This window comes from Siniperca chuatsi, linkage group LG18 (genome assembly GCF_020085105.1).
Source record: "Siniperca chuatsi isolate FFG_IHB_CAS linkage group LG18, ASM2008510v1, whole genome shotgun sequence".
Lineage (NCBI taxonomy): Eukaryota > Metazoa > Chordata > Actinopteri > Centrarchiformes > Sinipercidae > Siniperca > Siniperca chuatsi.
In genome coordinates, this window is record NC_058059.1 from 781,123 (window position 1) to 809,084 (window position 27,962).

Sequence of the window (27,962 nt, forward strand, 5' to 3'; positions counted from 1 at the left end):
GAGGAGGAGGAGGAGGAGGAGGAGGGTTCAGAGATCTGACGCAGTGTGAGCGGCTGCCTCACTTCCACTCCCCGCTCCCAGGAAGAGACCCAGCGGCTCAGAAAGCTCCCAGAAACACACAGATATCCGGGGAGGGAGCTCCAGAGGACGGCGCGTTGTGGCGATGAGGACGCACCCGCGGCACCGGACCTCGGATTCGGGATGAAACCCGGAGCTGTAACCGCGGTGGTTTGTTTTCATTGTGTGCTGAGTGGCGCAGGAGAAAAGGATGCCTCCGCGGCCACAGACACTCCTCCTGCTCCCATCGAAAAGCTTGATTATTTCCCGACATAAAGTGAATTTTCTCTCCTCTCTGACGGAGGGTTTGTTGTTCAGGAGCGCGCTGATTTCTGAGGCACACCGTCCGCCATGCTGGCCGCTCCGTATCCATGAAAACCCTCAATGAAAACAAGGAAGAGGAGGAGGAGGAGGGGTCCGGCTGCAACGCCATGGAGGACAAGGAGAACAATCTGAAAACGGCCAGGTTGTGGAGGGATGCCGCCCTCCGCTCCAGGAAGCTGCGGAGCAACCTGCGCCAGCTCACCCTCTGCTCCAAAGACAACCAGATCATACTGCCGGAGGATATAGCCGAGATAGAGGTACTCAATCTGGGCAACAACTCCCTCCAGGACCTGCCAGACGGGCTGGGATCCACCCTCAACAACCTGCGCATCCTTGTCCTCCGCAGGAACAAGTTCACAGCTGTTCCCCGTGTGGTGTTTGAGCTGGGGCAGCTGGTGGAGCTCGACATGAGCCACAACTGCCTGCGAAGCCTCTCTGAAGGTGTGGGTCAGCTGAAGGGGCTGAAGAAGCTATGCATCAGTCACAACAAAGTCCAGTATCTGCCGGCTCAGATCGGAGCGCTTCAGTTTTTGGAGGAACTTGACATCAGCTTCAACGACCTGCACGATTTCCCCAGATCTTTGTCCAGCCTCACCAAGCTGCGCACTCTGGATGCAGATCACAACAAGCTGAACCAGTTCCCCCCTGAGATCCTGGCCCTCAGCGAGCTGGAGGAACTCGACTGCTCCGGGAACAAGTTCGAGGCGTTACCAGCAGACATCATGAAGCTGCAGTCCGTCAAAATCCTCTGGCTCAGCAGTCTTCACATGTCCACGTTACCCGACACATTCTGTCGCCTGCACAACCTGGAGAGCCTGATGCTGGACGGGAACAACCTCACAGTGCTGCCTGCTGCTTTTGGTCATCTGCAAACGCTCAAAATGATCAATTTGTCCTCTAACGACTTTGAGAACTTCCCCCAGGTTATTTTAAGCATCACAGGGTTAGAGGAAATTTACCTGAGCAGGAATAAACTGACTCATATTCCTGAGGAAATCGGGCAGCTGGTGAAGCTGGCCAACCTTTGGCTGGACAACAACAACATCACATATCTGCCTGATTCTATCGTGGAGCTGGAGAAGTTGGAGGAACTTGTTTTACAGGGTAACCAAATAGCCATACTTCCTGATAATTTTGGAAAGCTGTCCAAAGTGAACATTTGGAAGGTGAAGGATAACCCTCTCATCCAGCCTCCGTATGAGGTGTGCATGAAGGGGATCCCTTACATCGCAGCCTATCAGAAGGAGCTTGCACATTCGCAGCTTGCTGTGAAGCCGCGGCTGAAACTGGTCCTGATGGGGATGAAAAACGCTGGGAAAACCCGTCTCAGGCAGAGCGTGGTGAGCAGACAGCAGGATGTTAAAGGAATCCAGGGAAACAAAGGAATTGAAGTCACTAACTGGGTGGCAGATGCTGATCGCTGTCTTACATTTCTAGTGTATGATTTGTCAGGGAAGCAAAACTACGACCTCATCAAACCCTTTTTTCTCTCCCCCGGTGCTCTCTACATTCTCGTTGTGAATCTCAAAGCATATTCGCCCAAGAACTTTTATGCCCACGTCGGGTATTTCCTCCACCTCCTCAGTGCCAAAGTACCCCACGCTGTTGTGTGCTTGGTGGGCACACATGCAGACCAGTGTGGAGAGGTGGAGGTGGAGGAGAAGAGTCTGGACATTCACAGACAGATCGGCCTGCAGGAGAAGAGGGACATCCAGAGCCTGAGGAGCCTGGCTCTGCAGGTGGACCAGGCGCTGGAGCAGGGCTACAACGTCCGCTTCTCCAGCCCTCACGTCCTCTTCTACGGAGTCTCTGACAGGAACCTGAGGCGGAGGAAAGCCCAGCTGCAGTACATGCTGAACCACCGGCTGCAGATCCTGTCTCCTGTGCTGAGTGTCAGCTGCACGGAGACCCAGAGGAACATCCAGAGGCTGAGGGAGAAGCTCATGTCTGTCGCAGACCACAGGGACATCTTCCCCAACCTCCACCGCGTGCTGCCAAAGTCCTGGCAGATGCTGGAGGAGTTGCACTTTAAGCCCAAAGACCTGTGGCTCTCGTGGTGGGACTCGGCCCGTCTGGGCCTCCAGGCGGGGCTCACGGAGGACCGTCTGCAGAGCGCCTTATCCTACCTGCATGAGAGCGGGAAGCTGCTCTACTTTGAGGACAGCCTCACCCTGAAGGAGTATGTTTTTCACAATCTTCCACGATTCATTGCAATTCTCAACGTCTTCTTCCAGAGGGATGAGTCCACACTGCTGGACAGGCTCCTCTCTGAGGGGGAGAGGGGGAACAAGGGGAGGGTGAGTCTGGTTATAGAGGACGAGAAGGGAGAGAACCTCAGGGTGACCCATCTGCAGCACCATGTGGAGGGCTTCCTCCAACACGGCCTTTTGCCCTCCAACGTCATCCGCCTGCTCCTCAGACCGCTCATCCAGACCCAGCAGGACCTCCACCTCATCATGGAGCTTCTGGAGAAGATGGGGATCTGCTACTGCATCAACAAACCCCGCAGCAAGCCTCTGAACGGAGCCACAGTGTGGTACAAGTTCCCCAGCTACGTCAGCAGCGAGGAGGCCCGGGCGGAGGCCTCGGCCGGCGGGACCCCCCTGCCTCTGTGTCACTTCTTCTCTGTGGAGCAGCTGCACATCCAGTACAGCTTCCCTTTCCTGTTTCCTCCCGGACTGTTCGCACGCTTCAGCGTGCAGATAAACAGCCACGTGGTTCAGAGGTCGGACGGCAGGCACCAGATCTTCGCCTATCGAGGTAAAGTCCCCGTGGTGATCAGCCACCGGCCCTCCAAAGGGAAGCTACAGGCAGAGACTCTGTCCATCGCCAGCCAGGCCTCGCTGCCCAACATCTGGACTGCATGGCAGGCCGTCACTCCGCTGGTGGAGGAGCTGAACGTGCTGCTGCAGGAGTGGCCCGGCCTGCACTACTCCGTACATATTCTCTGTTCCAAGTGCCTCAAGAGAGGGTCGTCCAGCCCACACGCCTTTCCAGGTAAAACATCTTCCTCACATCAGGTTTAAAACTCTTCTCCAGCACGTCACACTTCATTCACCTCAGATGTCTTCAGCTCTCTGTCCTCCATCATACGGCCCATTGATCAGGCATGTGACCTCCACATACTAAGAATACAGAGCAGCACTGTCATCATCTTATTTACTCCTAGTGGATACATTAGGGCTGCAACTAATTATTATTTTCATCATCTGCTTATTATTTTCTCGATGAATCAACTAGTTATTTTGTCTATAAAACGTCGGAGAGAAACATGACTGTTGTGTATTCAGATTGCTTTTTTAGGCATTCATTTGACTATATTTCTAAACAAATAGGCTCTTTAACCTCTAAAGTTGTTTGTATCTAACTCAGATATTCACTTTAATAAGATGTAAGACAAAAAAAAACATCAAATCCTCACTTTTATGAGGATTCTTTGTCTCAAAGAACATTACATTATCAAAATAGTTGCCTTTTCATTTTCTGTTGATCAACGAATCAATTAAACAACTATTTGTCGCAGCTCTAATAACCATAAATACAAAACATATACAACAACCATCTTTTCGATGGGTAAAAAGGTTGAATTGTGCCAGAGCTGAAATGATTAGTAGATTAATCAATTAGTCGATTGAGAGAAAGTGATTCAGCAACTAGTTCTCTTTTTTTTTAAAATTATTTTCACGGCTGCAGTTTCTAAAATGCGAAAACTTGCTGCTTTTCTCTGTTTTACATCAGTGTTGGTCGGACATAACAAGACGTGAAGACGTCACTTGAGCTTTTGAAAATTGTTACAGACATTTCTCTGATGTTTTATAGACTAATCAATTATTAAAGTAATCGAGAATATAATCAGCAGATTAATCGAGGATGAAAATAATCTTTAGTTGCAGCCCTACTGAGTTTTGACATTGAGAATATTTGTATTCTCTCAGAGTAAATCTTGTGTTTTGTAAAAAGTAGTTTTTAAAAAGGATGATGTTGGTATCTATGGTGATCTGTAGGTCACATGACTGATCCATAAAGACACTGGGAACGTTTGGTGAGTAAAGCAGAGTGGTGTACTGGACAAGAGTTGTGCCATTTGTTTTAAGTTCGATGGACTCGTATTGAAGCTCTCGTCTGCGTCAGAAATCAGTTTTCCTTCTGACTAACAGACATTTGTTAGTTTGCTTACATTAAATAATCTTCCACAGCACTTACTGATTAGCTTCAGTTACACCGTGATCCAAAACAAGCCATCGTTAAAGATGCAGAGGAAGAGTTCTTCTGCCGGGAAGCTCAGTCAGTGTCAGCGAGGAGGGGGTGGAGCGGGTGGAGGCCGGGTGGAGGCTGAACAAAGGCCGCTGCTGCTGACATCATGTTAGACAGAGACGAGGGAGGGGGGGGTACGGGAGTAAACCCCCCTCAGGGACAGAGATAATCCTGGTTGTGAGTGCAGCTCCTGATGCGGTGATGGATAAGGTCGCCATGGCAACTTGACCTGCTTCTACTGTAAGTCTCAGATTGTAGCGGACGAGACGGAGCACAGTGGGACGGGACGGGACGCGTCGGAGTTATCGTATTGGGTTTGCCTGTGAGGTGATGTCAGCAGCCACGTCTGCTTTCACAAACTTCAACCGGCGAGCCGCAAAGATTTTATTCTGCTATAACAAAGGACGTGTGAGGAGCCGTAGCATAATAACTTTTAGTGAAATCCTCTTCTTCTCTTTCTCTCTGAGAGGTGGATGTTCAGATTGATGCCACTCTCGTGTCTGTACGCTGAATATGAAGCCAGTTAGCTTAGCTTAGCATAAAGACTGGAAGCAGGGGGAAGCAGCTAGCCCGGTTCTGTCCAAAGGTTACAACATCTACCTAGCAGCACCTCTGAAGCTCCCTGATCAACATGCTGTATCTTGTTTGTTTAATCAGCAATCAGCAGGGGGGTTCGATGTGTCAGACTATTTCTTCTCTCTCCAGGAAGTCACCGCACCCAGTCCGGCACACAATCCACCGTAACACCACAGTGGGCTGTTTTTTTTTTTGTTACCTTTGGACAGAGCCAGGCTAGCTGCTTCCCCCTGCTTCCAGTCTTTATGCTAAGCTAACTGGCTTCATATTCAGCGTACAGAGTGGTATCAAGCTGAACATCCACCTCTCAGAGAGAAAGAGAAGAAGAGGGTTTCCCAGCATGTTGAAGGCCACAGAAGCTCAGCAGCGTTCTAGCTGCGTCTCCTGAACCTCTACAGAATTCCTTTGATTTATTTTATAAACGCCCCCCCCCGTCCTCGCCGCCCCGTCCCCCTCTGTGGGTTAGTTCCTGTCTGGTGCTGCTTTTATTCTGGCATGCCGAGGCCTCAGACTCAGATGTGATTACACTGATACACATAATACAGCGGCGCTCAGAGAGTCTGAAACAGCTACTGAGGTCACGGCCACGGCAGCTTTCTGGGAAGTTTGGGTTTTTATACGCGCTGGGAGATAAAAACCGGCATGTGATTGGTATTCTTTAGGCTGATTCCAGTATTTTCAAATTAGATTACTTTTAGGACAATAAAATAAATAAATGATTCAGTGTTTCTCCACCACACTTTTATTCCTGGAAAAGTGGAGAAGGCTTTGGAAGAATCCAAATAATAATAAAAAAATAGAGGGTGGGGCGGACTTGGACTCCCGGCTGCAGCAGGACGTTTCAGTTTGATTAAAATAACTTTTTATGTAGTATTTTAAATGTGTCTTTTGAAGCAGGTCTGAAGAACGTGCAGCAGACAAAGAAACGTGTCGGAGTCTGACCCTGGACGTGATAAAATAGTTTCAGTATGATTACGGCAGTGATGTTTAATGAATCATTTCATAGCTGGAGTCATTTCTGCAGCCTGATAAGAGTTTGTTTAAGAGAGAGAAGTTCCTCTTTCTGCTCGGCCAGTCAACCGCATCAGGAAATACTTTGGAGTTTCTCTCGTGGGGCCTGAAGAAAGAAACAGCTGTTTATCACTTATTGTTTGCAGGCAGCTGCGGAGGAATTTCCTCACTGTCTCATGTGATGCATTTTCATAAATACTGTAGTTTTAAATTCATTTAAAAAACTTCAAAGTTTAGCTGCACTCAGAGCAAACACGCTCAGTGTTGGGTGTGCTGGATTAAGAAGGTGGAGCAGGTGGAGCAGGTGGCGTTGAGGTTTGAAAGTGAGGAGTGGAAGCACACAGTGCCTGTTAGTGTCTCTGCAGCGCAGATTTCTGCACTGATCGTTTAGTTCAGTTCACAGAAAACAAAAAGAAACGGGTGAAGCTTCACTGGAGTCTGCAGGTTGATTTACTCGTGTTTCCGCCTCAGGTCACCTGAGAAAGAGCAGTTGTGCTGTGCTCGTTGGCCGAGGCTCGGACCTTTTTAGAGTAAAGCTCTGACTTTGTTGGACGTCTAAGTCTTTATGCAGTGCAGAAGTAAAGGCTCATTTCATCAGCAGCAGCAGTCTGCGCGTTACATCTGCGGCCTCCAGTTTAGTTTTCACACACAAATACACGCGAACATTTCATCTACACACATAAGAACAATCTAACAATACGTGATGATGTTAGGAAGAGTTGAACGGCAGCGATCTGCAGCTGCTCGACGATCGAAGGCGCAATATGTCGAAAAGTGCATTAATCAGTCGTTACTCGCAGTAAACCGAGCATTTCTTCCTCCGTGGCTGTTCGGAGGTCTGACGGCTCCGGGAATAAAGCCAGACGTCGTTGTGTTGTGTTGTCGTTTCAGCGCTGACGTTAACGCCTTGCAGTCCGTCGCCTTCATTATGACTCAAAGACGTTGGTTCATCAGGACGTGACGGTAACTGACAGGCTGCGTCTCCTCCACACAGGAGTCTTTGTTGGGGCAGATTTAGAACAGGTGGAGGTATCCTGAAAAACACCGGATCCTACACTTCCCATGATGCAACTGGATAGCGTCGAGTTTTCTCCCCTGGACTCAGTTTGTGTCCTCACAAACGTGTTTAAATATTAGATTTTAAATGCAGAACTGTTTACGTCCATGTTTGCCGTCTTCTTCTGTCCTGCCTTTGTCGGCGTATCGTTGTTGTTTCTCTGCTCATTACTGCCGCCAGCTGTCGATCGATGGACGATGTGTAGTGTTGAACGAGTGAACCAAACGTGAAAACACGGCTCCATAGCTACCAGAGGTCAAAACCTCCACAGGGGCCTTTAATAATCCTGAATAATTGCTTTTGTGTTATTCCTTTAAGAGCTTACACACACACACACACACACACACACACACACACACACATGCCTCTGTAACAGTTCATGCTGGAGTGCACTGTGTTTCTTCTGGCCTTTTATGGACATTATATTTTTGGCTGCCGCCTGCTGATGCAGAGTTTGGGCTCCGCAGAGCCGAACGCAGTTTGTCTTCTGTGGAAGTTTGAGATTTTCTAAAAACCCGGCCAGGAGTGAGTTTCACAGTTCGACCCTTTTACCTGGTTAGTCATTTACTCGGTGTAGCTCAGTGTGACCCTCGTCCGTGTGTGTGTGTGTGTGTGTGTGTGTGTGTGTGTGTGTGTGTGTGTGTGTGTGTGTGTGTGTGTGTGTGTGTGTACAAACTGGAGGTGTTGAGAGGACGTTTGTCAGGCTGGAGCGTCGCAGCACTTTCACTCTTGGTCTGGATCCTGCGCTGCTGAGCCGGCTCTTCCTGATCCAGTTAAAGGATCAGTCGGGATTAAAGCGAGTTACAGATTCAGAGGATGAACAGCGAGCAGAGCTGCTTTTACTCTCACTGGAACAAGGCTGGCGGCACACAGAGGAGCGGACTTACCTGTCCTTCAGGTGTTTCCTGCCACAGTCACACTCCGACACTTTGTTTTCTTGTCGTCGGGGAGTTTGGCTGCAGGCCTCACACCTGCCGACACTTGTTCCGTGTGCAGGTTTATCATGAAGCTCGGCGGGGATCGGTCTGAACACGCTGGGAAGACTCCAGCTTCAGTCGAACCCGTCAGCTGAGCAGGACTCTATTACATTTATTACTCATTAATCAAATAAATATTTGACATCCTGTGATATTGTCACGTGAAACGGATTCCTGCTGTGGCGCCCAGAACACTTTGGTTCAGCACGAAGAGATTTCTCTTTAGGAGCTGGCTTCAGTCAGGAAACTGGGATTAAATTCCAGTATTTCTTTTAAAGATCGCTTGTAAAACAGAACGTACCTACAGAAATACATTAAAGATCCCCTCCACACACGTCTTAGTACTTAAATACTCTGCTTTGCATAATATTCTGAATCTGATCTGACTATTTCCACTAAAAAGTTCAACCTCATCGTTAAAAAATCTTCTCCATCATTGAATCTCTGAATACGTAAATATGGTTCATTTCTAAAGTTTGTGGACACGAGACGTCTCAGTGTTTGTGACCTGGAGGCTTCAAGTCTCCGCATCACACTTGTGTCAGTTTCATACTGGACCCTGATTGGCTCCAAACTAGTTGTGATGTCATGAATCCTGCAGGTCCTGCAGGTGTTGAAGCGAGGTGAGGTGAGCGAGGCTTTCAGTAAATAGAACACTGCAGAAACTGAACTGATCCTCACCTACACAAAGGTAAAGCACAGCTCACCGAGTGACTCAGTGAAACCGACTCGTCTCAAGCTGTCGGGACAATTCACTCTGTGAATATCTGGAAACCAAACACTCCCGCATTGTTGTCCAGTGACACTGCACTCTTCCCCTGAAGTCTGTCTCAGCGTGCAGCGCGTTAAAGATTAAAACCTGACTATGCCAATAATCATAAAACTAATTTGTGCTCTGGATTTATCGGCACACCGTCACGCATCAGCCGTTTGCTTCACTCTCTCTCTGTGGAGGCAAAGACATGATATTATAATGAGAGTATGAAGTAGTTCACGGGGCTCCTGGACCCGCTATCTAACAGACGATCTGTGGATCCCCGTCTCGCTCCTCTGCTTTCTCAAAGAAATACTGATGCTGACACACAGAATCTACTTTCTGACCTTGTTGATTACTTGTAAAGCCATAAATCTGTCACCTCAGCACAGCGGGCGTGTCTCCCCTCTGTTACTGCTCACACTGACTTCAATAATACTAATAAAACTTTATTTACAGAGCACTTATCAAAACAGAGTACAAAGTGCTTCACAACAGGAGAAATAAAACACCACAGTGAATGATGAAATATAAAGAAATAAAATACATAAAATAAGCAGCCAGTTCAGGTAAAATCAGGATCTGCTTTCAGATAAAAATGTGTTTTGAGACGAGACTTAAACGAAGACTCTGACTCAGACAGCCTGATGTCTTCGGGCAGGTTGTTCCAGATCCTCGGGGCCCTGATGGCCAAAGCTCTGTCCCCCTTAGTTTCCATCCTGGACTCAGGAACAGACAGGAGACCCCTGCCCGAAGATCTCAGACTACCTGAAGGTTCATAAGGGATTACAAGGTCTAAGATATAGTCTAAAACCTCAAGTCACAGAGCACCTGTGTGTCAGTGCAACGTTACCTGCTGCACCTGCAGCCGTGTGGCTCTTCTGAGGCTCCTGTCTGGCTTCTAATGAGACAAACATCATGGGAGAAAAGCAAAGGCAGCTTTCTGAGCGTGTCAGATATTTATACAAACGTGGAAATCTCTTCGCAGCTAAACGAGGTTGTGTAACCCTGACGCTCAGACCGAGGCCGTGTCGTTTCCCAGCAGCAGAGTGTTTGTATGGGCGGAGGAGTTGCTGTAATCAGTGTTTCAAAGCTGGAGAACTCGGTGGTATTTCCTTTGGCTGCTGTCAGCGTCTTTCCAGACTTCACTACAACATTACAGAGTTATAGCATGAGAAGGAAGTGTTACACACCGATGAAGAAGTGAGTCTGCTGGAGTTTTCTTTGTTTGATCAAATGGCGTTTTGTCCAGAACCCCAAAATATTCAGTTCAAAGCTGGAAAAGTGGAAGCCAGTGAGTTAATTGCTTAAAAATGACTTCAATCAATGAAATGTTTGAGCTCCACATTAGATCTTATTAACAGCTGGAGTTAAAACAGTGCAGAGATGTGAGGTGAAGCTGTATTGTGTTATACGGACAGGTGTTCCTGTTCTTGAGCCTAAACTCATTGAAATGAATGGGGTGGACAAAATACTAGAGACGCCTGTGTGTATAACACAATACGATCCAACAGCAGCAAAACTCCATCCTCCACAGTGATCCTCCAGCTGAGTCGGCTCCGACTGAACGTTCTAACCTTCAGCAGGAGGGTTTATTTCAGGACTGGAGTTTAGCAGCTGTTCCTAATAAACTGGACTCCCGATGTTTGAATGAAAGCCACGTCAGCACCGAGCTGCCTGTCGAAACACGTCTGTCCGTTTGTCTGGTGTCAGATGAGCTTCTCTTTCTGCCGTGGCTCCTGCTTAGTGTATTTGTCAGTGAACTGCGTCGGTGAGTAATCCCGTAGACAGGATGACAATCCTGTTACATCACTCCGCGGTAAGCCTGCTGTATTACCTCAGACATGTGACTGAGACTGTGGCGGCAGGTTCAGGATGTACACAGAGGATTTTGTGGGCGGGACTGTGATGACGGTGGATCCTGAACGCTGCCTCATCAGCTGACTGTAACGTGAGGAATCGGAGCAGTTTGGGAAATAAAAAGTCCAGCGTGAGTAGAAACAGCTCCGTACTCGTCCTTCTTCTTCTTCCTTGGAGTCATTTTGTTACTCATGTTGAAAGTGGACATTTCATTGAGGAGAAGAAGTCTTTGTCATACTGGCTGCATGATTAATCCTCCTTCTTCTTCTTGCATGACAATGATTCGGCCATGTTTGTGTGAGCGGGGAGATCCGTTACATCAAACCACGCAGCGCTGGTCCGAAAGGCTTTAATGACTAAAGGAAGTGCAGAGTTTATATTAATACCTACAGCAGAGAAATACACACAAACAACACCAGATTTGTCTTCACGTCCACGACGACGAAGGTCCTCTAACCTTAATAAGTGCTTATTTTAACCCCAACAGAGCCGTTTTTGTGCCGAAACCGAACCGAACCCTAACCACGATGCTGTCAGATCAGAAAAAACTCACGCTCAACGACTTGCTGCTGATGTTGTACACTGACGTTAGAGATGTGAGAAACACGTCATTTTGCTGCTGCAGCCAAACTCTGGAGTCATACATGAACCTGCCGGTCAGCGTTCATCAGCGCTGACTTCATCATGAGCAGGATCACACACACACACACAGCAGCTCTTAGAAAAATATGGTTCATACCAACCAATCAAACATCGTGAACAGTCTCCTTCATACCTGGAGTATGACGTATTTTTTCATTAAATAAAAATCCTGATTCTTATTTTGAGCCCAGGCTCAAAGGTGGATAAGGTGGTAAGTCCAGGTCTCAACTGCAGTCGGTCAGAAATGAGGAGTTTTGGACTCACGAACCATCAACTTCTGCTGTAGATTGCTTAGTTCTGTTGGGTCATTTCAACACGTTCAACCGATCGAACCAAAAAGTCAGAAACTCATTTCCTCTGTAGTTCTGCATCTGCGTGGTCCGGCCCTTTAATTCCTTACAAATACAGAAAAGTCTTCAGATGCTAAAGAAATCTGTTTTGGGTGCAAACGTAAGAAGCAGCTCCTGAAGCGTTTCAATTCAAAGTCAAGTGGTTTCCTGACTCCGAGTCCTGACAGCTAAATAGCAGCGTGGCAGCGGCAGAGAGACCACGGCGAGGCGTTTGGCTGCTGACGGCATGTCTGCTCACCACAACCAGCCAGCAATTTGTCAGCACGCCGCCCAGTAAATCAAGAACGCCTGACACTTCGTATCATCCCTCCACTCAGAATACAGCTGCAGTTTCTCTGGAGAGAAAAACATGCGTTTACTAATTTAACTTCATGCGGACGCACTCAGAGGACTCTCAGGGTCGTCTGCAGGAAAGTTGAACCAGGCTCAACTTTTGCTGCAACGCAATGTGACGTCATCCAGAAAGGTGCTGCGTTGGCCAGTCACATACGTGTGAGATCACGTTCCTGGTAGATGACTTTGAGTTGTAAAATCCTGTTTCTGAGTATCATAACCCTGTGCAGTGTCTGATGAACCTCTGACTGTTCTGTTGTACAGTTTGTCTCCACAGGTCACGTTTTACTCGCTTACCGAAGCACAATGTTATGCTTCAAGTGTGTTTTCTTCTGTTTTACGTGCGCACCTGCAGTGATTGTGTGTTTGGCTCTTAGTGCTGCCAAAACTCACAGCATTACTGTGCCTGAACGGCTCCCGTGTAGACTTTGTGTTACTCAGACTGGATCGTGTTTCATGTCTCACCTGTACCTGAAGCACAACATAAAGGCACCATTAGGGCAGATTTTCAGTCGCCGCTTTCAGCTGCACTTGAATGTAGACTTTTTAAAGATGACATTAAATACAGAAATGCACATGAATATTTTGGGTACGGTCCAGTTGTATGTGAAAAGGCTTCACGACTTCTGTAAATGGAAAACTGTTTGCCTGCTGGTTAAAGTCTGATTCGAATAGACGGACAGTTTTGGCACGTAGCCCGAGTAAATGCCTGTACAGCTGTTTCCAGATGGTTTGACGTGAGTTGTGAACTGGCTGTTGGAGCAAACTGCTGCTGAAGTTCTTGTCCTGAGCTGCTCCACATCTTCAGCGTATCTGGTTTCTCAGACTGAAATGTCACTGACGCGTCGCTGTAATACACAGTTTCCACTCTCGACACGAGCCGACATGAATGTGAGCATGTGTGGTCGCTGCCAGCAGGACTGAAGCTTCAGCTGCCAGCGGGGAGATCATCTGTCCAGGGTTCAGCCAGTTCAGATACATGCAGTGTGTTGGTCATGTGATGCGGTGGTTATGCTGTAGCTGACCAAACACTGAGCCTGCAGCCTGTTGAATCACCACGAGTAAGGCTGATAATTATAATGAATGCAGTCATTATCAGGGTTATATAACACCACTGTGGGCTCATGTGAACACAGACTGCAGCGTTTTGACCCTCAGAGTTCCTCTTTTTTAAGAGGTTGTGTGGAAGGACACAAAGTCCCTCTGGACGGATGCTGGTTGTTTATTTTGCTGGGAGCTGCTAAAAAAAGAAAAGAAAGTTTGAAAAATCTTTTTCATTTCATGATGTGCTGTTTTCCTGGAAGAGCTGGCTGAGGAAGCTGCATTGAGACTAAAGAACAGTCGGATTGAAAGAATGAAGAAAGTCAAAATACTATCAAGATAAACGCAGCCTCTTCTGCATTTAAGTTTCTGTATTCAGACAGTTTTAGTGTTTGTCAGATCCCTGCTCAGCTGCACGTTTATCTCATTAAGCAGCAGATGTTAACAGCTGGACTCACACACACACACACACACACACAGTGGAGGGTTAGCAGCAGTTTCCCAGAGGCCCAGATGTGAGGAGTGATTCAGGCTTTTCTCAATAATACAAATGAAAGTTTCTGATGGTTTCATCTGTTTGAAGATGAAACTGTCGGGAGAACAGTTCATTCTGACAGAAAGCTTGTGCTTCTGATCGTTCGCATACACTCAGATTTATCTACAGAAAGACTTTATTTGTCTTAATAAACACTTGACTCCTCAGTGATCCGTGCTCGGCTCCACGTTGGCCTTTAAATACACATATCGTCATTCAGTGCTCACCTTAACTGTGATGTGGGTCAGGTGTGGAAGCATCTGAACACCTAAATGTGAGATTTGTGTAAACTCAGTCACATCGTACGCAGACGATACTCCCTAATCCCTGTGAACCCAGTAACCCTTCTGCTCTGTCTGCTTAGATGTCCACATCTTGTCTTTTAATTAAATTCTGAGAAAAACAGGCTCCTAACGTTGGAATCTGCATGCACAGATCAAGCCATATCCTGGTTCCGTTGCATTGAAAACCGTAGGTGTGTTTTTGACTAAGTCATATCAGAAAGCTCTTCCAGTCCAGTTTTTATCATCTAAAACATCCACGATCTCCAAAATGTGACCAGGTTTAAGTTGTAAAGATGAACACAGATCTTTGTTTCCTCACAGCTGGACGACCGCAGAGATCTTTAAACAGCTGTAAACCAGAAATCACTCAGCAGGCTCCGACTGGAACAAAGTGCAACTGCTAGACTTTAAATAGAACCAGGAAAAGAGAACATAGTTCTCCACTTTTAGTTTCACTACACTGGTTTTCTGTTTGTTTTAGGATTGAAGATTTTATTGATTACTTTTAAGGCTTTTCATGGCTCCAGATTACATTTCAGAGCTGCTCTCCCGTTACCAAAGCTCAAACCTTAATCTTTACAAATGTCTCTCGTCTCTGCTGCCTGACAGCTTCTTGTCACGTCTCCTGTGCAGAATAATGCTGCAGAAATCAACCCTCCTCTATTTGATGAAAAAAGGTTTGATCCTGCTAGACGATGGCAGCCGTCTCAGGCACGCAGGTACCCTGGACTCAGGCTCCGTATCTGGGCCGAGGCGTGCTGTGTGACCAGAGTTATTTTTGGTCCGTTTCCTCCGTTGTGGAAGTAGGCCGCGCATTCCTGCGGATCCCGAGCTCTCTGGCAGTACAGCTGCCGATCTGGATTAGTTTAATTTGCCGTGTTTTTAGAGACTGGTCACGATTTTGGGTCTGCCTGTTCTACACCGATCAAGGCCGAGTCTCTGAGCCTCATCCTGCCGGCTGATTCTGCTCCATTTCACATATCCTGGATTTATCTAGCAGGAGATCTCACACACCCCTCTCTTCACCCGGCTGACAGAAAGCCTTTTTACTGATCCACTGATGTCTGAAGGCCGTGGCAGTGAAATTCCTCTGCACGACTTCACAAAATATTTGGTTCACGAAACTTGATGATTTAGTAACTACTCACAGGGCTAGTACTTGAGCTGTTGAGCTAACTGCTAACATGCTAGCAGGCTGTTTACCCCCTCCTAACATTTTGTTTGTTCATCCTTGTGTTCAGTGAAGAGTTTCTGAAGAGGGAACAAAAGCTCTCTCAGCTAACACGCTTGCTGTCAGTTAGTTAGCTGGTTAGCTTGGTCGCTAACGGGACAATAAGTCTCCACAGTGTATTAAGAGCTGTATCAGCATGACGTCCTCCGGTCTCCTGACTGGGTGTGAACCAGGTCTCTGTGGTGGAGCGGTTTCTAATGACAGAGGAGCTTCAATAAAACTGATGGTGGCACACAGCTAATAAGCTACGATAGCTTCCTCCATGTTGGACTCTGCGGCTCTGCGTCCACTCAGAGCTCAGCGCTGTCAGGGCGGCTTCAATAAAGCTCCGTCTGTCTGAAGGAAGCGATGATCAATCCTGAGCAGTACAGTTGTAGTAATACAGTCGTACTTGTACCAAATATTTCATGAAAGACGTGCGGATGAATTTCTCTCTTTCTGCTGTGACATTTCGTTTTTGTTGCAGAAGCTTGTGATTTTTGTCACTTTACATTTCACTGTACATCGTTTGGTGGAGCTGCAGCGATTAGTTGATCGACAGAAAATTAATTAACTATATTAATAATTAATTATGCGTTTTGATTAATTTTTAAGAAATAATGTCAGAATTCTCTGGTTTCAGCTCCTCAAATGCGTATATTTTCCGGTTTCTTTAGTCTTCTGACAATAAACTAAATATTTTTGGGGTTTTGGATTGTTGGTCGGACAAAACGAAGACATTTGAAGACGTCACTTTGGGAAATTTTGATGGACATTTTTACCATTTTGTGACATTTTATAGACCAAAGGATTAATTGATAATTCGAGAGAATAATGGACACATTAACCGTCGTTTGCAGCCCTGGTGGAGTGTGATGAACTCACCAGCATGGCTGCGGAGAATCAGTCGTGTCTGAACTCTTGGTTGTTCTCTGCTGACTGCAGATAGAGAGCAGACTGCTGCACATCACTGAGCAGCGACACAACACAGACCTGATCACCAGAGGGCTTCTCGGCTGGTTCGTGTGCACATGCCGACACACACACACACACACACACACACACACACACACACACACACACACACACACAGGATGTAAGAAGCATGAAATGGAGTCTGCTGACTGAGTGTGTTTCCTAGTCTTCAGAGAGAGTGTGTGTTTCTACACACTGCAGCGTTAATCCTCCGGCTGAGCTGGTGGCCTCTGCTCCTCGCTCACTGCTCACTGTCTGCCGCTCTGGACTTTCGGCCTGCTGCACGCAGCTCTTCGACACCTAAAAGCCCTTTAAATGTCCAAAATGCTGCAGTTTCTCAGCTCCACCTCAGTCAGCATGCGTGCACCAGGAACCTGAGCGGGGGACTATTTGCAGAGCAGCTGGGAGGCGGCGCAGCTCTGGTTTCTTCTGACTCTGTTGGAAAGGTCAACCGGATGGTGTCTCACATCTGTTGGTGGTGTGGACAGGACCGGGGGCCAATTTGGGAAATGACTGAAAGTGTGACAACACAGACATGTAAAAGCAAGACCCCCAGCCTGAAGGAGACACAAGACGTCGTTTGTAGTTATTTTGCGTAATTTTGTGGTCGTTTGATTGACTTTGCGACAAGAAATGTTAACAGTCCCTTCGTACAGATGTTCTGATACTAACAAGCCAACTACCCTTTCACTCTGAGTGGGGGGCACCGGGGAAAGTCTAAAAATGTTTGCTTAATAAATGACTTGGATAATTAAGAGTATCTGAATAGTTGCCAATTAATCTTCCGTCCATAACTTCATGGACTAATGGTTTCAGCAGTAGAGTTTCAGTATACGCTGGAAACACACGGAGCGCTTGGCTTGTTGTGGATTTGTCCCACAGGGAGAAAGTCACTTCTGGATGTTTCAAGTTTACGTTTGTTTGTGATTTCAACTCTTAAGAAATTCAGAACAGAGCAAGAAGTATAGTGTTGCCATGGAGTCACTGAGTCAGCTGGTTTTTAGCCTGTATTTGTTTACAGCTCCTGTTTGCAGTGTAACCATGGAAACAGACAAGCGTCACCTGGATCCCCCTGGATACTGAGGAAAAGTCCAAACATGATTATTATGGGACAGGTGTCTTCACTTCTGTGAGACATACCTGTGAGTGGCGCTGATTCCAGGAGTCGTGACTCTGGGCAGCCGAGGAGCGAGGGGAGCACCGTGTTGTTGTTTCCCTGCTCTGTGCACCTGCGACCACCTGTCGCGGACAGCACGACCCGCCGCTGACTGTAGCCCAGTGCACCATGGGAGCAGCAGGTTTACAGTCCTCGCACGAAGGGTCGACCGAGGTGGATTAGACCTTGTTTTCCCCTGAAATCGCCTCACTGTGACATAAGCTGATTTCAGCTCACATAAGATCTTTTGTTCTGGGCCCGATCCTCAGGCTGACCTGGTTAACCGCTCGCTCTGTGGGTGTGCACGTGATCAGCAGATTTAGTGAAAGGAGAGATCGGATCCTCCCTCATCAATATGGAGCGAGAGTGACTCTGCAGACGGACGCCGCTGTGCCACTGGACCACAGAGACGCTCTTTATTGTCTCTTCTTCTTCAGCTTACGTGCAGCTTCTGAGCAGAGACAGATTTCTATTTTAGGATGGAGATTGTAAATATTTAAACACCAAATGTGACTGCAGGATGAGTGACGCAGGGAGGAGGAAGATTTGTATTGTTTATATTTGCAGTGATAAAAATCTTGTGTGGTGTGTTTATCCATCACTGTTGTCCCCAGAGTCCTTTACCTGTTTCTGTTTCAGAAAAGAGAGCGTTTAAAACATCAGCTTAACATGAACGCATAACAGAAACAAGCATGTCTGATGAGGATCCTTAAATACGGTTCTTAAAGACCCAGATATGTACCGTAGTGGTACAGCAGTAGTAGTTTACGGTGTAAAATGTGCGGGTGTGTTGTTTCCGGTATGGTGAGAAGCGATCGCTGCAGTGTGAGTAACAGATCAGACACTGCAGACGTTTGTAACTCTGGAAGTTAGAATGGCAGCAGTTATTTTATCTTTCGGCACGAGGATCTGCAGGTAAACAGGAGAAATGCGGCGTTCACGTTGAGCCCGGTCAAACTTGTTTTTTCTGGACAACCCTGCGTTGTTTTGCCAGAGCCACCTGTCTTGGACCCCCCCCCCGCGCCGCCAGATGGGCTCCATTCAAATGAATGCGAGAGCTGCTGCCGGCCCGAGCGCGGCCTTAATCTGGTTTGCTGGCAAAATGGCAGGAATTTCATTAGTGTCGTCTCAGTGTTGTTAATCTGTGCTCGCTGTGTTTTTATGCAGTGTGCTACTTAGTTTAATGATAGTTAACCTAAGAGTCACATTAGCGGCAGTTGTTATGTGAATATAAACATTATCAAACGTGTGATCAAACTGATGCAGCAGTTCAACAGTTCAAAAGCTGAAGTATCATTTTGAATAAATGAATAATCTAAGGCTGCAACTAATGATTATTTTCATTATTGTTAAATCTGTGGATTATTTTCTCGATGAATTGTTTTGTGTATAAAATGTCCGAGGTGACGTCTTCCAATGTCTAGTTTTGTCGGACCAACAGTCCAAAAGATATTCAGTTTATCATGATGTAAAACAAAGAAAAGCAGAAATCTGAGACACCAATTAATCAAATCAATTACCAAAATAGTTGTTGATTAATTCTCTTTAGTCTCTTGACTGAGTGATGAACTGTTTCAGCTCTGAAATAGTCCCCACTTTTAAGCCCAAAGGAAAAGTTAGCAGCATGAACTGGAGCCAGCCTGGTTGGCTTGTGCCCAACGATCCTCAAAGGCCTTCAGTTCCTCCGCTGCAGACCGCTCACATCTGAGGCTCACAATAGACCAGGAAGTGAGATCGGATGTCTGAGCTGTTTGGAAACAGTTTGTGAATGGAGCAGACCCTGAAAGCTCTGCAAGACTCCTTCGCTGGTTTTCCAAAAATCCAGCGTCCCAGTGGGAGTTTCCTGGAGACAGGAAAACTTCTCCTTCTCCCGGAGAAGTGGCTCTTTCCTTTTATGGCTGTGGGTGAAAGGCTGTCGGGCGGAGAGGAGGGAGCGCAGGGGAAATGAGCCGAGCAGAGCAGGAATGTAAATGATTCCTCTACCTGCTGATGGTGTTTGAGGAGGGCGGAGGAGGGAGATCTGCACATTCCTGCTTCTTGATGTCAAGTTATTGTGGGTTACTGTGACTCCTCTTAGTCGCAGTGTGAGGGAGGAGGAGTTATCAGGCTTTGACCTAAATTCAGGACACACAGCTGGATGTATGAGCCGTCAGCTGCTTCCAATAATGAAAAACACATCTGATTTCCAGCAGCGGAGGAAGTTTTCAGATCTTTAGATGAGACTGGATCTTCTATCAGTAAAAGCAGCAATACCGCAGCTTAGAAATGCTCCAACACTCTCCACTAAAAGGGCTGCATTCAGAATCTAAAGTTTTTACGCTCGGTGTATCGATAAAAACAAAACGAGGCAAAGGACAACAGAAACAGACTGAGAAACGGCTGAAACTAACAGAAACGTTATGTTGTAGTTCTGACTGACTGTATCTGTGACTGTAGCTGTGACTGTAGCTCTGACTGTAGCTCTGACTGTAGGTCCGACTGTATCTGTGACTGTAGCTCTGACTATATCTGTGACTGTAGGTCCGACTGTATCTGTGACTGTAGCTGTGACTGACTGTAGCTCTGACTGTAGCTCTGACTGTAGGTCCGACTGTATCTGTGACTGTATCTGTGACTGTAGCTGTGACTGTAGCTGTGACTGTAGCTCTGACTGTAGCTGTGACTGTAGCTGTGACTGTAGCTGTGACTGACTGTAGCTCTGACTGTAGCTCTGACTGTAGGTCCGACTGTATCTGTGACTGTAGCTGTGACTGTAGTTCTGACTGTAGGTCCAACTGTATCTGTGACTGTAGTTCTGACTGTATCTGACTGTATCTGTGACTGTATCTGTGACTGTAGGTCCGACTTTAGCTGTGACTGTAGCTCTGACTGTAGGTCCGACTGTATCTGTGACTGTAGTTCTGACTGTATCTGTGACTGTAGGTCCGACTGTATCTGTGACTGTATCTGTGACTGTAGTTCTGACTGTATCTGACTGTATCTGTGACTGTAGTTCTGACTGTAGGTCCGACTGTATCTGTGACTGTAGCTGTGACTGTATCTGTGACTGTAGCTCTGACTGTAGGTCTGACTGTATCTGTGACTGTATCTGTGACTGTAGTTCTGACTGTATCTGTGACTGTATCTGTGACTGTAGTTCTGACTGTAGGTCCGACTGTATCTGTGACTGTAGCTGTGACTGTAGCTCTGACTGTATCTGGCTTCAGTCCAACAGACCATCCAGACAGCGGACAGAACAGAGACGATCGATAAGCCTAATGGTTTGAGTGCAGGGCGTGTGAGTGATGGCTAATGCTGCTGAGGTTTATTCCATCTGAAACAAACCTGCTTCTTATCTTGTTAGTTTAGCAGAAAGCAAACATGGCAGCATTCAGTCTGACATTTCTCCCACCAGACTCTCCAGCTTCAACTGTAAATCTGCTGGACTGACTGAGATGCATTTCACTGACAGGATGTTAAGACTTTATTGATGTCTTACGTCAGTTGACGTCACCTTTAAGTGTATACAGAGGCACAGCCCTATTCAGCACATTCAAGTATTCGACCTGTTGAAAAGTATTTCATTGGAAATTATTATTTTTTAGTCCTACCCACTGTTAAAGAGGCTTTCACATGAACCGATTGATGTATTTTGCTATAGTCAACACATCAGTAGTTCTGGTCCTTATACGAGCAAAAAGAGCCACCACGTTTGGGTGTAAGCCCTCCTGTGAGACTGTCCTCCCAAGAAAAACAACATCGTCATCGTCGTCTTTTCAGCAAATGGCCAAAAACAGCAGCGCCCTCCAGTGGCCGTGGTATTGTGAGCAAAGGTGGACGTCAGGTGAGTTGTTATAGAGACACGAAGTCCACAAAGGGGGATGGATGAGTCATCAGACTAAACCTCATTTCCACGTGTATATAATCAAATCATAAATCTTTAAGTATTCGCATCACATTTCTTCATATTCAAACAGCCTTGCTTATACTGAAAAAGACTACGTGCAATACATACAGTATATATTGAAGTCATATTTGAAGCTAATAACAGACTTTTAGAGGCAGAGAAATGGAACTAATGCAAAGACACAGTTTTTAACCCGGGACTCAAAGGGTTCCAGTGGTTTTTAGTGTTTTACTTCCATAAAGTTTTGGGCGGACAAATAGATTTGAACAATAAATGAATAAAAGAACGGTCCTTTTTAGGCAGAAAAAGCTTTCACCGCTATAAAACCTACATAACCTATAAAATACAAATCTGCACTCTGGGTTTAAAACACAGACTCCACAAACACAAGTCAGTTTAAGAAAACACAGTCTATTTTATTATTTGTGGTCCATAATTCATATGGGATTTAATGTATCTCTGTCATTCCGTCTAACATTAATATTCATATTAAAATCAATCTACAATTGAATACATTTAAATGTGTGATTCAACGGTAATTTAACCACCAAATCACACAAATTCCACAAAAGTTAGACGCTAAGATGGCTGATACTCTGCTGAGCAAGCTACGTTAGCTTTTAGCACTAGTTTAGCGGAAGGATTTTTCTCTGTTTTGACTCGATTTAGCTACTGGCTCATTTAGTTGTGTGTGGAATGAACCAACTGCAGATGTTGGTTTACTACAATTTATATATTTTTTAGTTACTGTATTTCCCTTGCTGTTATATGTAAGTCAATTTAGTGTTAGCTTTAGCTAAGACTAGCCGTGGCTAACTCGCCGGCTAGCTTACACTTGGTTGTCTCTTTGTGACAGTTTTACTTTCTGTTTTCATGAGAATTAAACATTTCTATGGCATAATATTTTTATACGGTAAAAAGGTCAGATTTTGAACGGACGTGCTGGTTGCTGCGTTCTGGTTTCGTTGGGCCGAACACATCGATCGCAGCAGTAAAACTGAAGTGCAGCTCATAATGTCATTAATTATTTGATTTGATTTTAGTTACATATCATGTTGTATTATTATTGTTGACATAACAACAACTAAATATCACAGCTGAAACAAACTTGGCTCATGTGCCTGTTAATTAATCTGAGATGAGATTCGGCCACGAAGGATTATTCTGGAGACTCTGCATTGGTGAAAATATGGCAGGTCGCCGCGCACCGCTGCCTCGCATGATCTCACGTCACGATCACGTCACGTGATCTGCGGCGCGAGCTGGTCAATGACGGTTTGTGTTCCCGGCTTCAGCAGGTTAAGATATTAGGTATGGACGGTGAAAGCAGGTCAGTGTGTGTGTGCGCGGCAGATAAACCCAGATCAGACTCCCGCATTGAGCTGCAGATGCCCTGAAAAAGAGGTATTAATGTAAATGTGATCCGGGCGCTGGAGAATATGTGTTTTCAGTGGTTTCGGAGATGGTGCAGATCCTGTTTCTGGCAGCGGAGCGGACTGACGCTCACTGATAGTCACGCTGTAAGTGACGCTGCAGGACGAACCCCTCTCGGTGTCAGCGAGGCTGTTAGTGCAGGTGTTTCCTGCCGTGAGGCTTCAGGTGAACACGGGACAGACGAGCCTCTGAACGATAAGATACCTGATCACTTTGGGATTTTCGCTGTTTTTCCTGAGCCACACCTGATGTCCTGAGTCCAAGCTATCACTGACATTTGAATGAAAATACAGTTCTTCATCACACAACAGACACGCGTCATGCAGCTGCTGTTGCCAGATCTCTCCCGACTTCCGCTGAGCTTCTTTAGACGGGTGAAACCGCCCCTCAGGGTCGCGATGGGACGTAAATGGCGTCTGTGTTTTCCGTATTCCAAACGTGTCCTGCAGAAAAGAGGACACTTCAGCGTGCTGCAACATTAAAATACTGCTTATCAGAATCAGAATCAGAATCAGAAAGACTTTATTGATCCTGAAGGGAAACTCTTTGTTCCAGCAGCTCGCCTTTACGTCAGTCACACAGGAGGAAGTACTAGCAAACAATATAATATAATACACTATAAACACTATAAAACAGGTCAGAAAATAAATGAAGTACCAGGTGGGTTTACCGGTTGATGATGATACTACAGTATAATAATACAGTATAATAATACAGTGTAATAATATATGTAATAAGCAGAGGTGCATGTATTGTCGAGTTAAGTGCAGCTTATTGAGGTTATTAAGATATTGCACAGCAGTAATGGAGGTAAATAATATCAATGTCAATAAATAGGAAAAACTAAATCTAAAACTAAATATTGCACGGGAGTAGTACACAGGATTCAAGTATGGCAGAGATGTTAATGATCAATGTCCAGTTTGGTGACCTACACATTCAATATAACAATTTAACACCCACTACAGCCAGTTTCTGCATAAGTCGTACTTTTACTTATTATATTATGTATTTTAACACTGTGGTATTTCTGTTTATTCCTGAGTAAAGCATCTGAATACTTCTGCCAGCCCGTGTACACGCAGCCTTCTTACAGTCGTCGGCACACGTTCATGTTATGTCACACTTTGTATATTCGACTGTAAGAATCGTGCAGTTTGTGAGTACAGCAGACGTCTCGCTGTGACCGGACCGGACTGTCGGGGAGTGTGACGGTGGAAAGAAGCCGTTCTGGTGTCCGGTTTGTTTTAGGAGTTGAAACAGTTTATGTCCTGGATGAGTCCTGGAGGGGGGGGCAGGTCGCACCAGTGATCTTCTAGGGCAGACGCAGCGCTCGGAGAAGGGTCGATGGAGGCATCAGGCTGGCCGCAGCCCGTTATTTGATGGGAAAGAAGTCGGTCGCCTGAGTTTAGGCTCCCAGGCAGCACTTGGACTTCATCCTTAACCTTCTTATGGCGTTATATTCGTGGCTGAGCGAGCTGTGGGACATTATCGGCTCAGAAAGAATGACTGATAGTGTCCCTGCCGCTTGTCCTCGTCTTTGTCCTGTAGTGTTTTTAAATGCTAAAACTATTTTCCACAACATGGACAACAAAGTCGCTAACTACATTTTCAAGCACTTTATTTTTTAGACTTTGTGTGGAAATCATTTCTCAACAAAATAAAATCCATGGGCTTGCAAAAACAAAAGTCCCAACTGTTCGCTCATAACTGAGACACAGATAGTGTGTAACTGCACAGCTTCAGGTGTTCGGTTAGTAGAAATAGTGGGACAGAGGACGCAGCCTGGAAGACTGAGTTCAGGGTAAAGAAATGGCCCCCAACACACACACACACACACACACACACACACACACACACACACACACACACACAGACCTGCAGCTGGTCTTGTAAATAGGAGGACTCAGCGCCCCCTGCTGGAGCCAGCACTGTGACTGCAGATCAGATCAGGTGGATGAACAACAAGCATTTGTGTGACCTGGGCTGGTTCCCATAATGCACTGCTGCTGGGGCCTGTCGCAGCTGACAGTAAACAACGAGTCAGTAAACTTTATTTCTAGTTACGAGGTGCTTCACAGAAAGTCAAACCATGAAATAAAACAAGGATTTCAGGGAGGAAAATAGAACCAGAGACCATGTAGGTGGAAGTCACCTGATCTGAGAACAAATCCAGGACCCGGTGTAATCCAGCTGCGTCCTAGACAATAGTGTTAGTGAGACAAAAGTGCTGCCGGCGTCCTCACGTCCCGCATGTCCTTGTGTTGCAGGTGAGCTGCTGAGCCAGCCGCGGCCCGAGGGTCTGACCGAGCTCATCTGTCCAAAGAACGGCTCGGAGCGGGTCAACGTGGCTCTGGTTTACCCCCCGACACCCACCGTGGTCAGCCCCTGTCTCAAGTGAGCCGAGGGCCGGCTCGTCTGTCACCAGAGCCTCCGCCTCCACCTGTGACTGTCTCCGCTGCACCGCCTCATCAGCCTGCTTCACCCCCCCCCCCTCCCAACACACACAGCCTCAGTCCGGCTGCATCACACTGAACTGAACCTCCAGCTGGAGCAGCACACCGGATCTCTGAATGTACGTAAACCGCATCCGCACCTTCTGTCTGACCGCTTTAATGTTCTGACTTATGGAAACTGTATCACTGAGGCACCGAGCCGACCTGAAACCACTAAATGTCCCGGTGGAAATGATTGTTTTCTGTGTCGAAGTGATCATTGTTGCTTTTTGAATTTAAAGGATGAAGAAGGGGATTTTTTGTGGCTGATTATCCACAAACGTTACTGTGAACCACGTCGCGTCAGAGGAGCTCTGTTGGCTTTCTGGTTTTGTCCGAGTTAAATTGTCGTTGTTTGACGATGCAGTTGTGAGCAGAGACGGTTCGTTCAGACTTCACAAGAAACAACAAACAAATCCACCTTCTCCTTTTCAGGAATTCCAAATTTGCTTCCTGTTAATCTTCTGAGGTTGATTTTGAGAAATCACAACACAGTCACAGATTTCTTTTGGGCAGCCAGCTTTGAAAACTTGGATGCTGGCGTGTCCTTGAACGCACCACCGGCTCTTCCTCTCAGCTGCATCAATAATGTGACTTGGACAAAATAAAATAAAGGCAACGAAAAGTCTCTGCGTGTCGGGTTCTGAGTGAAACCAGCGGCAGGAAATCAGCCGACAAGTGACGGACGATAATGTGATTTACAGACCCGTCGATGAGCTAAAACATGGCAAAGTACCGCTGTGGGCCTCTGTTGATGCGACAGGAAGTAACTGAAGCAGAAGTAGTGAAGACGGTGTCGTCCCTCATTCGTCCAGGAGTGGTCCATCGTAGAAAAGGTTTCAGTCGTAGTCATCTGGACGCTGTTTTCAGAATCAAGACGTTTCGGCTCCCATCCGGAAGTCATTCTCAATTGTGAAAAAACGGGACGGGAACTAGAAAGTTAAGCTACTCTGTGTTACATAAGCCCCGCCCTCAGGGAGGAGTCTACCTGAGTGTCTGTTAATAGCTAGTTTCACCTGAAACTGACCTAATAGTTTCCATGATGGCCCAGTAATCAGTAATCAGGCCTATTGTGGGCCATCTTGGAAACTATTAGGTCAGTTTCAGGTGAAACTAGCTATTAACAGACACTCAGGTAGACTCCTCCCTGAGGGCGGGGCTTATGTATCACAGAGTAGCTTACATTTCTGAGTTCTCAGACCATTTTCACAATTGAGAATGACTTCCGGATGGGAGCCGAAACGCCTTGATTCTGAAAACAGCGTCCAGACGACTACGACTGAAACCTTTTCTACGACAGAAGTAGTGAAGTTAGTTTGAGGGAAAGTCAGTCTAAAAGAAAAAGTGAATCCAGCAAAGAAAGATGAATGTGCCGTTAGCTTCACTGTTTGTATATTAACCGCTCGTCTTCTCCCGTTGCAGCTCGTTCGCGTTTCTGACGCCTCATCACGGCGACGCCGACCTCGACGAGCACAACCTTCAGCGCTGCTGCCTTCACTGACCCACCGCGGCTCACACGTCTCAGTGTTTGGAAAGTCACTGCTGCAGTCTCCTGCCAGAACTCTGAAAGACTGTTAACGGGTGTTTGAATCATTTCTAACATTTACGGAGGACGAAACTACAAACCTTTTTAACACTGAGAAACCTGTTAAATAGTGGGCCAGACTTCTGCCACGTCTCACCTCTGGGAGGACTCTGAGGTCAGGAAAGACTGAAATATTCTGCAGTATCTTTAAACGTCTGGCCCTGAAGGGAGCATGTTGTATTCAGGTGCAAGAAGAGTAACTTTCCACGTGTAAATATTTCTGCGTGCTGAAGGCGTCGGGGCTGTCGCTGTGTCCGGAGCTGAGCTCTGGTTTAAGGTCGAAACTTCTGCGGAGTGGAACTAAACACCAGCAGAGGTGCTGCACACCTGCGTTACCTTCTTCTTTCTCTGAGAGTCACATGTTCAGACTGATCCCACTCTCGTGTCTGTACGGTAAATATGAAGCTACAGCCAGCAGCCGGTTAGCTTAGCTTAGCATAAAGACTGGAAACAGGGGGAAACAGCTAGCCCGGCTCTGTCCACAGGTAACAACGTCCACCTGCCAGAGGCGCTAAAGCTCAGTGATGAACATGTTAATGTTTAGCTGCACCTGTTCTAAAGCACAGCTAAGCTAGCCAGATGCTAAGTGACCCAGCTACAGCTCCATGTCCACCTCTGTAACACAACTGCAGCAATCTCCCCTCTTCCTGTACGGAGGTTTGGTTCAGCGTGAGACGAACCGATGTAAAGTTAACGCACGACATTTTATGCCACGGATGTCAGAGTTCAGTGGGGTTTGTACAGATATTTATCTACACTGAGAGATTTCATTTCCTCACAAACTGTCCAAAACGAAAGACTGTATATAAATGAATGAATGAATGAATACGAGGTGATGTTGGTGTGTGGAAGGAAGGTGTTTTTCACGTCACGTGGTCGCTGAATTCGTTTCTCACTGTTAAAGGAAAATGGACGTGTGCTCTCTTTGTCTGATGTAAATAATATCTTTATTTTTGTATGTTGACACGAGGTGTCACCACTCGAGCTTTGACGTTATTTCCAGTGAATGTTGTGCATGACTCACTGTGAGAGTGCACACGGGGTTTTATATGTAGCTGCTTTCAACGTCTCACAGTACAACATGAAATACCAAATGCAAATAAACCAATAACTGGCTTTAGTACCACTGAACCGTGTGTTGTTTGTTATTAATATTACATCAGTTC

The 27,962-nt window shown here is 46.4% G+C and overlaps 1 protein-coding gene across 1 annotated transcript; it reads left to right on the plus strand.

Annotated features, from left to right (window-relative positions):
* Positions 1 to 20: 20 nt before the first annotated feature.
* Positions 21 to 27,927, plus strand: mfhas1 (multifunctional ROCO family signaling regulator 1). The gene is made up of 3 exons (XM_044173567.1): positions 21 to 3,378; positions 24,987 to 25,291; positions 26,634 to 27,927. Exons 1-2 carry the CDS (start codon positions 429 to 431, stop codon positions 25,115 to 25,117), a joined length of 3,081 nt encoding a protein of 1,026 aa, XP_044029502.1. The 5' UTR covers positions 21 to 428; the 3' UTR covers positions 25,118 to 25,291; positions 26,634 to 27,927.
* Positions 27,928 to 27,962: the final 35 nt, after the last annotated feature.